General features: G+C 46.6%; 1 protein-coding gene across 1 annotated transcript in view; it reads left to right on the top strand.

Annotated features, from left to right (window-relative positions):
• The window catches only part of RAD51D (RAD51 paralog D), a 21,060-nt gene extending 13,264 nt beyond the window's left edge, over window positions 1–7,796 (top strand). The window contains exons 4-10 of the mRNA XM_011937686.1: window positions 346–427; window positions 672–806; window positions 1,314–1,409; window positions 4,636–4,726; window positions 4,856–4,926; window positions 6,813–6,977; window positions 7,148–7,796. Coding sequence (XP_011793076.1) covers window positions 346–427; window positions 672–806; window positions 1,314–1,409; window positions 4,636–4,726; window positions 4,856–4,926; window positions 6,813–6,977; window positions 7,148–7,231 — 724 coding nt within the window. The 3' untranslated portion in view covers window positions 7,232–7,796. The remainder of the gene's footprint in view (window positions 1–345; window positions 428–671; window positions 807–1,313; window positions 1,410–4,635; window positions 4,727–4,855; window positions 4,927–6,812; window positions 6,978–7,147) is intronic.
• Window positions 7,797–10,028: the final 2,232 nt, after the last annotated feature.

Genomic DNA, 10,028 nt, shown 5'->3' with positions numbered 1-10,028 from the left:
CCAGCCTGGACAACAGAGAGAGACTCCATCTCAAAAAAAAAAAAAAAAAGAAAAGAAAACCCACAGGGCCTGAGATGAAAAAATGAAAGGAGGACCTTCTGATGGGGTGGCAGAGGCCTCTCTGGAAAGCTGATCTTTAAGAATGGAGGGATGAAGAGAGACCAGAGAAGGAACATTTGGGCATTCCCTCCTTCCCAGAAGAAAACATCAGGAGAAGCCTCCTGGCCAGTGATGTTCAAAGACAGAACCAGTGCTTGAAAGGAATGTCATACCTTTCTTCTTGGTACCTTTTCCCCTCTCTTCCTACTAACCTCTTGTGTTGATTTTCTTCTTTTTTGCCATCAGCCTGGACAAACTGCTTGATGCTGGTCTTTATACTGGAGAAGTGACTGAAATTGTAGGAGGCGCAGGTAGCGGCAAAACTCAGGTACATGTGAGGCCAGCAGTCAGGAGGATTTGAGGGTGAGGGTGGTAGATGCATAGCCCAGGATCCCTGGGGGAGCTTCAGCGTACTGATGAGTTCAGAGCCCAACAGAGAGAAGGTGGGTGATGAGGAATGGGGCCTGGGCTCAGCCCATTTGTGTTGCTGGAATCTGGGCAAGGTTTGGTGGGGAGCTCCCATTCTGGACCCTCTCTGAAGTGTCAAGTTCATCCAGTGCCCCCACCCCCAGGTATGTCTTTGTGTGGCAGCAAACGTGGCCCATGGCCTGCAGCAAAACATCCTATACGTAGATTCTAATGGAGGGCTGACTGCTTCCCGCCTCCTCCAGCTGCTTCAGACTAAAACCCAGGATGAGGAGGAACAGGTAAGGGGCAGGATGCTGGGTTCCATTGAGATTCTGACACAAGAAAACCCCATTACCCCTTAACATTGTAAGAATTTGGGTTGAATAATCATTCCTTGCCTTCAAACTTGCTGTTCTGTTAATACATCCCGTATTCCTTAAGCCACCCCTGTTGATACCATCATGCCATTTCAGATGCTACTCACACCGATTCTTCCAAGAAACCCTCCCAGCTCTGTGCATGCCCTAAACGAGGGCTGGCAAACACCGAGCTTTGTGTTTCCAGTCCATTTCTTGTCCATGAGAAGCATCACTAATCAGTCATATCCCTCTTTCCTCCTGAGCTCTGAGTACTTTACAGCTCAGCACCCAGGCAGCCACCACTATGACAACTGGCCCATTAGACAAAGCTCATTTGCCACCCTGGACCTGAATCCTTGCATCCAGGTGCCTCTTCCTTCTCAGCCTTACCTCGACCCCCTACTCCCTCTTATCCAAAGCCCTTGCTTCTCTTTTCTACCCCTTCAGGCAGAAGCTCTCCAGAGGATCCAGGTGGTGCATGCGTTTGACATCTTCCAGATGCTGGATGTGCTGCAGGAGCTCCGAGGCACTGTGGCCCAGCAGGTGAGCCTGCTGTTCTGCCCCTCCTTGCTTAACTCAGCTTGCCAGGTGCTATCTCTGTGGGCAGGTGTCCTACTACAGACTGTTTGGAAATGCAGATGTGCAATTTGGTGACTCCAACTATGCTTGCTACTTCCAAGGATGGAATTCCCAAGCGCCTAAATCACATACCTCATTGTTTACATGTTCATCTTCCCTGCTGAACAGTAAAGCCCCCTGAATGGAAGGATCATGTCATATTTATCTCTGCATTCCCCAGTAGGTGAGTGAGGAATACTTTTAGCTGCCAAGTAATAGAGGTTGTCTGACAGAGACTTGAACCTTGAGGACATTTAATTATGTCACATGAGTTGGAGGTTGGCAGGTCCATGCTATCAGGGCAACAGTTGGTGTGTCTGATTTTCTTGTTCTTCCCCTCATGGTTGCAAAGAGGCTGCTGAAGCTCCAAGTACCTTGTCTTCACACATCCACATCCGTATTTAAGGCAGTAAAAGATAGATGGTTCTTTTCTGTACCTCCTCCCTTTTATCAGGGATGAAGAATCTTTCTCCAGAGCCCACTAATACGTCCCTCTTCCCCTTACATCTAGTTGGCCAAAATGGAGTTATGTGTGTATCTTGGACTAAGGCCTGGGCCCACCATCCCTGAAGTCAGATTTCTGCCCAGTGCCTGAACACATTCAGAGTCGTGTTAATGGGGAAGATTTAGAAGGCATTTGGGTTGGTACTTTGCTATTCATGTTGGGTGCTTAGACAAGATTTGGTGCACTGATTTATAAATGACTAGATGTAGAGGATACCTTAAAGATAGAATAGTTCATCTCAAACTTTTCCTCTCATCCCAAAGCACGACATGTTCACACGGGCATCCCCGCAACTATATATAAAGTCAATGGTTTTTACAAACTTTAGAACATATAATAGTTGAACAAGCTGGAAGTGGTGGCCCACACCTGTAATCCTAATGACTTGAGAGGCTGAGATGGGAGGATTGCTTGAGCCCAGGAGTTGGAAGTTGCTGTGAGCTATGATCATGCCACTGTACCTTAGCCTGGGCAGCAGAGCTAGACCCCGTCTTTAGAAAAAAAAAATATTGAACAAATACTTTTCTCAGAAGTCATAGCTGGTTATGACTCACCAGTTTGTTGAAACGTGATGCTGAGTAGTGCTGATCTCACTTTTAGAGACGAGAAGAGTGAAGGCCAGAGAAGTAAAGTGAGTTGACCAAAATTGACCACATATTTAGAACAAGAACTAACTGTATAGTCCAAATCTCTCAATTCCAGATCAGAAGACTGTATTTTTTTACTGTAGGACCATTAGATGGTATATCTTCTATTACTGCATAATAAGTAACCAAAACCTTAGTGGCTTAAGACATGTGTTTTTTATCTCACAGTTTCTAGGGGTTAAGAATCTGAGGCTGGGAGCGGTGGCTCATGCCTATAATCCCAATGTTTTGGAAGGCCAAGGCAGGAGGATTGCTTGAGCCCAGGAGTTCAAGACCAGCCTGGGCAACATAACAAGACCCTGAAAAAAAAAGGAAGGAAGGAAGGGAGGGAGGGAAAGAAAGGAAAGAAAAGAAAGGAAAGAAAGAAAGAAAGAAAGGAAAGAAAGAGAGAGAGAGAAAGAAAGATAGGAAGAAAAGAAAAGGAAAAAGAGCCAGAATCAGGATATAAGAAGTAAGGAAGAAGAGAAAAGAAGCATCAAAAACAGTTTAAGTCCAGGGAAACCAGGAGGATGCTCCTTCTTGTGTAAAGACAGAAAATTATGGTTAGAAACATGGCACTAGGCCAGGCATGGTGGCTCATGCCTGTAATCCCGGCATTTTGGGAGGCCAAGGTGGCCAGATCACTTGAAGCCAGGATTTCGAGACCAGCCTGGCCAACATGGTAAAACCCCATCTCTGCTAAAATTACAAAAATTAGCTGGGTGTGGTGGTGCACACCTGTAATCCCAGCTACTCAGGAGGCTGAGGCAGGAGAATCGCTTGAACTTGGGAGGCGGGGGTTGCAGTGAACTGAGATAGCACCCCTGCACTCCAGCCTGGGCGACAGAGCAAGACTGTCTCAAAAGAAAAAAAAAAAAATTAACTGAAAACTACACTAAAGTCATCAAATTTCAGAAAGCCCCATGTAGAGTACTGAGATCTCTGGTCATGGATCTCTAAGCAGCCATCTCTCTCCTGTGTCCAGCCTCCCACCATGGTGGTAAGGCCCTTCTTTTCCAACCCCCTCCTTTTTTTTTTTTTTTTTTTTGAGACGGAGTCTCACTCTGTCGCCCAGGCTGGAGTGCAGTGGCCGGATCTCAGCTCACTGCAAGCTCCGCCTCCCGGGTTTACGCCAGTCTCCTGCCTCAGCCTCCCGAGTAGCTGGGACTACAGGCACCTACCACCTCGCCCGGCTAGTTTTTTTTGTATTTTTAGTAGAGACGGGGTTTCACCGTGTTAGCCAGGATGGTCTCGATCTCTTGACCTCGTGATCCGCCCGTCTCGGCCTCCCAAAGTGCTGGGATTACAGGCTTGAGCCACTGCACTGGGCCCGACTCCCTCCTTTCTTTCCCCTGTCCTGCTAACTACTAATCTCAAATTCCTAACTTCCTTGGCTGAAGAGTTTAGCCTTCTCTTTACTTCACTGTCTCCTTCTAGATCATGCCTCCAATCCTCATCTTCCATATCTAAAATGCCTCAAAATAAATTCCCTAAGTCTTGCTCTGTCACCCAGGCTGGAGTGTAATGGCACGATCTCAGCTAACTGCAACCTCTGCCTCCTGGGTTCAAGCGACTCTCATGCCTCAGCCTCCTAAGTAGCTGGGATTACAGGTGTGCACCATCACGCCTGGCTAATTTTTGTATGTTTAGTGGTGATGGGGTTTCACCATGTTGGCCAGGCTGCTCTCGAACTTCTGACCTCAAGTGATCCACTGCCTTGGCCTCCCAAAGTGCTGGGATTACAGGCGTGAACCACTCCTCCTGGCCACTTTAGTGTAGTTTTGATGTCCTGTGATTTAAACCCTTTCTTTCTACCCAAGTCTTCATTGAAGTCTGTTATGCATACCAACGGGATGAGGGAGACATTGCTGCTGATGACATTCTGTGATGCCCGTGCAGCCTGCTGTATTTGGGATGAGGGGGACTATTTCTTACTAGTTTTAGATAGAAGAGCAAGCTTGTCCTGTAATGTGTCCTAGAGGCCGACAGGTTCATGAGTGCTTCCCCCACATTCCCTCAGGTAACTGGTTCTTCAGGAACTATGAAGGTGGTGGTGGTGGACTCGGTCACTGCGGTGGTCTCCCCACTTCTGGGAGGTCAGCAGAGGGAAGGTGAGTGATGTGGCAGAGCCGGGGGCCAGTGGAACGTGACCTTGCCTCCCAGTTCTGGAGTCTGGTCTCTGGCCAGCCCCATGCCTGCTTCCCCGCTGCCCTCCCTCTCTGCTTCTCCTCCTCCTGCAGGCTTGGCCTTGATGATGCAGCTGGCCCGAGAGCTGAAGACCCTGGCCCGGGACCTTGGCATGGCAGTGGTGGTGAGGAAGCAGACTTGGCCAATGAACTTGATTTCTAGTTATTGCTAGCTCTTTATTTCCCTTAAATGTCAGCTTATGAACCCTAAAGTGGCCCTTTAGGAAAGGGACATATTCCAGCTTCCCTGGGTCAGCTACAGCTTTGCGCCATAAATAGCTAAGGGAATCAGGAATTGTCTTGTTGGTTTTTTTGTTGTTTTGTTTTGTTTTGTTTTTTTCCTACATTTTTTCTTTTTAGAAAGGTTTATTGAGGTATAATTTACATAGAGTACCTTTCTCCTTGTCTGAAGTTTGACTAATGGATATAGTTGTATCCAGTCTTGTGACCGCACCAAAAGGTCCCCCAGGCCCAGGCAACCACTGATCTGTTTTCCATCCCAATAGTTTGGCCTTTTCCAGAACTTCATATAAATGAATCTTTTTGCTATTGAAGTAACTTTTTCTGCTTATGAGGTAGTTTTTTTAAAGTCTGCATGCTTCTCATAGAAAGGATAAAAAATAAATAAAAGATTCAAATTTGTCATCAATCTCCACATCCACAGAAACCATATTAATATTTTTACATATCTCCATATAATACTTTTTCTGCATGTTTACTTATACTTTTAGTCAACTGTCTTTTTTTTTTTTTTTTTGAGATAGGGTTTTAATTCTGTTGCCCAGGCTGGAGTGCAAGGGCACAATCACAGCTCGCTGCAGCTCGACCTCCCGGGCTCAAGCAATCCACCCGCCTCAGCCTCCCAAAGTGTTGGTATTACAGGTGTGAGCCCACTCTTAACCAGCTTTCTAACTAAACTAACCTCATGAAAAAAAAAAAAAAAAATAGGCCAGGTGCAGTGGTTTATGCCTGTAATCCCAGCACTTTGAGAAGCCAAGGCTGGTGGATCACTTGAGCCCAGGAGTTCGAGACTAGCCTGGGCAACATGGAAAAACCCCACCTCTACAAAAAATAGAAAAACTAGGTGGCCTCGGTGGCAGGAAAATTGCTTGAGCCTGGGGGGCTGAGGCTGCAGTGAGCTGTGATAATGCCACTGCACTCCAGCCTGGGCAACAGAGCAAAACCTCATCTCAAAAACAAACCAAAACAATAACACACAAAACACCATCTGAGTCCATTTCCTATGTTTTAAAATATATTTTTTACAAATGTAATTTTTAGCAGCTATATATTTTTTCCAACTTCTTTTATTGTGGTAAAATATATATAACATAAAATTTACTACCTTAACTATTTTAAGCTATACAGTTCGGTGGTGTTAAATACATTCATGACGTTATACAACCATCACTACCATCCATCTCTATAACTCTTCACCTTGTAAAACTGAAACTCTGTACCCATTAAAAATAACTCATTTCCCCCTTCCCCAGCCCCTGACAACCACCAGTCTACTTTCTGTATCTATGCTTTTTGACTACTCTAGGAACCTCATATACATGGAATCATATAGTATTTACTTTTTGTGACTGGCGTATTTCACTTAGCATAATGTCCTGAAGGTTCATCCACTTGGTAGCATGTGTCAGAATTTCCTTCCTTTTAAAGGCTGAGTGGCCGGGTGTGGTGGCCCACGCTTGTAATCCTAGCACTTTGGGAGGCTGAGGCTGGTGGACTGCACGAGCTCAAGAATTTGAGACCAGCCTGGACAACATGGCGACATGTGCCCCATTGCCTTCTGGTTTGGGTCAAACCTGAGGCATCGAGATTTGGTGGAAAGAGCGGGGCACAAGTCAGGAGGCCCAGGTTCTAGTTCCAGACCTGCCATTAGGCTTTGTAACTTTGGGGAAGTTATTTCTCTGTGCTAGGCCTCTGTTTTCCTCACTGTAAAATGAAGCAGTAGTAACGGATATACTAGCATTATGGATCTGTAAGTCTGTTTCTGCTGCAGGTGACCAACCACATAACTCGAGACAGGGAAAGCGGGAGGCTAAAACCTGCCCTCGGACGCTCCTGGAGCTTTGTGCCCAGCACTCGGATTCTCCTGGACACCATCGAGGGAGCAGGAGCATCAGCTGGCCGGCGCATGGCGTGTCTGACCAAATCTCCCCGACAGGTGAGCCAACCCCAGGAAGATACCAGAAATCTTGGGCCCTGGAGGGTGGTGGTTTCCATACCCACAGATGTCTTCGAGAAGAACTCTTTAGAGGCTGAAACCTTGCAACTAAAGAAGCTACCCACTTGGGTTGCTTAACTCCACTTACTCCTTCCTATTTCTTCTTCCAGCCAACAGGTTTCCAGGAGATGGTAGACATTGGGACCTGGGGGACCTCAGAGCAGAGCACCACATTACAGGATGATCAGACATGACCCGTGCTGTTGTTTGGGAAACAGGGAAGCATTGGGGACTCCTCCCAACTTTTCTTCCCAGTGCCTGCTGTTTACTGCCACCTGGCACTGGTGACTACAGAAGTTCTCAGGCTGACCAGAAAAGACATCGTGGGTTCCTTGGCCTCACTCTCTGTAAGCATATAAACCACAGGCGAAAGAGGATGCTGCAGTGTGAGGACTCAAAAATTCATACTGGTGCCACGTTTCCTTCCCTTATTTCTAATGTGTATGTTTCCGGTGGAAACCAAGTTCACCCTGGCTGGGAGCATCTCGGAAGAGGCATGCTGGTGACTGGATGGATAACCCTGTGCATCCCCATTGTGTCCGGTGCTCCCTCCTAGCACAGTGGCGAAGCCGGGAAAGCCTCTAACTTGCCTTTGCCGCTGCTGCTTTTTTTTTTTTTGTCTCTGCCTTTCCATTTGTTAAATGGGGGCCCACTCTTCCTTAGCTCTGTCTCTGAGTTACTGAGTGGAAATAAGCTTATAAATGAAATACTCTTCCTTATCTCTGTTTTGCTCTTAAAAATATAAAAAGGCAATTCCCCAAGCCCCAGAGCCACCTGATTTCCCCTTAGAAGGTTGTTTTTCAGTTTCCCCCCAGTGAGGCCCAAAGAACAGTTTATTCCTCCTTTCCTCTTGCTGATTTGGTTTCAGACCTGCATGCATCACCGTGACTAGGTGAGAACATGTGGGCTCGCTGCAGTCCCAGGGATATAATTTAACAGAAAGGGAAGATATGACCTGCACCACTCCCTGGTGAATCCGGCCACTCGTTTAATATGCATGGTGCCCTGTGGGGCCCCTCCACGGTACAGCGTAACCAGAGGTGCTGAACCATGGGGTTCAGAGGTGCCTTGCCCATAAACAGACAGAGGAGAATTTGCACAGTAAATAGAGCCAGCTGGGAAAATTGATGCTGACGTAAATAATACATGGCAAATCTAGTCCTTTATGCAGAAATTCATTGCTGGTGGCTCCAAGATGCAATATAATTACACCTCTCTTCCTGCCAGCTGTACCACAGCTAGTACCCTAGTGTATGAAATAATCCCCCTGTCTTTTACCAGCACTGTGGCCATCCGTCTGAGAGCCATTACCCTGGCTGGGAGGGGAGGAAGACACCAGGGAATGGAAAATAAAAGGAAAAGTAGAGAAATGATCAGGATTGTTTACTGGCCACATCTTTTAAAGGAAGGTCGTCTTTCTTGGTTAGAGAGCCTGTTGTGTAATTAATCAGTTATGTCTTGGCTGCAGGAAAGGAGGGTCAGAGTTACACTCAGAAAGTAATGACATTTAGAGGTGATGAATGCAGCAGGGATAGAACCACGGAGGATTGGGAAGGAGTGGCAAACTGGCACCAGGGTTGGATTGAGGACAGGGTTGGTAAGCCTAAGCCTGGGGGAACCCTCATACTTGCTTTCACAGAAGACCCCAGGAGAAATTAATCTTCAGTATCTTTATACCATGGGTGATTGGCACATTCCTGCAACCACAGTAAGAAGCAATACATGAAGCTGGAAATTGCAAATTCCTGCCACTCGAGGTACTCTTTGGGCATCTTAAGCCCATAGTAGACATCGCCAATTGGGCACAAGCACTCTTTTTTGTGGAATTCAGTGTTTTTGAAGTTTTTCTCAATACAGCACTCCAGGGAGTCACTACCAGTCAGTTGGAGTTGGTATTCAAGGTGGAGTCTGGTTGGCATCTCTGCCCTATTCCCTGTATGTAGTGAGTTCAGGTACTTAATACCTAACTGAGGACCCTAGGACTGCAGTTTGAGATCATCTGGGGCCAGGCACAGTGGCGCACACCTGCAAGGGTAGCACTTTGGGAGCCTGAGGCAGGAGGATCACTTGAGCTCAGGAGTTTAAGAGTTTAAGACCAGCCTGGGCAACATGATGAGACCTCGTTTCTACAAAAAAAATTTTAAAATTAGCTAGGCATGGTGCACCTGTGGTCCCTACTACTTGGGAGCCTGAGCCAGAAGAATCGCTTGAACCTGGGAGGCTGAGGCTACAATGAGCCCTGATCGTACCACTACACCCCAGCCTGGGTAACAGAACAAGACCCTGTCTCAAGAAAAAAAAAAAAAATCATCTGGCCCATCCTGTTACTTAACAGAGAAGGTACCTGAGGCTCAAAAAGGATGATTGACAGTCCTAGTGGCAGAATGGAGGTGTGATCTGGAACCCAGAACTTGATTCCTAGTCCAGGACCCTTTTTTTTTTATCTCCACATTGGCCAGGCGTGGTGGCTCATGCCTGTAATCTCAGCACTTTGGGAGGCTGAGGTGGGTGGGTCACCTAAGGTCAGGAGTTCCAGACCAGCCTGATCAACATGGTGAAACCCCGTCTCTACTAAAAATACAAAAATTAGCCAGGCGTTGTGGCGCATGCCTGTAATGCCAGCTATGCAGGAGGCTGAGACAGGAGAATTGCTTGAACCTGGGAGGCGGAGGTTGCAGTGAGCTGAGATCACACCATTGCACTCCAGCCTGGGCGACAGAGTAAAACTCCGAGACTCCGTCTCAAAAAAAAAAAAAGAAAAAAAAAGCCAATCACAAAGGTTACATAGTTTATAATTCTATGTACATAACTTTGTTCTTGAAATAACATAATAGAGATTAGTGGTTGCCCAGGGTTTGGGATTAGGGGTGAATGGGAGGAATGTAGCTATAAAAGAGTAGCAGGAGGAAGACTTATAGTGATGGAAATGTTCTGTATCTTGATTATAGTGGTTGTGTAAATCTACATATGTGATAAAATGGCATAGAACTA

This window comes from Colobus angolensis, unplaced genomic scaffold, assembly GCF_000951035.1.
Source record: "Colobus angolensis palliatus isolate OR3802 unplaced genomic scaffold, Cang.pa_1.0 Scaffold167, whole genome shotgun sequence".
NCBI classification, from domain to species: domain Eukaryota; kingdom Metazoa; phylum Chordata; class Mammalia; order Primates; family Cercopithecidae; genus Colobus; species Colobus angolensis.
The sequence above is the reverse complement of the archived record's forward strand: the minus strand, read 5'-3'. Positions and strand labels throughout refer to the sequence as shown.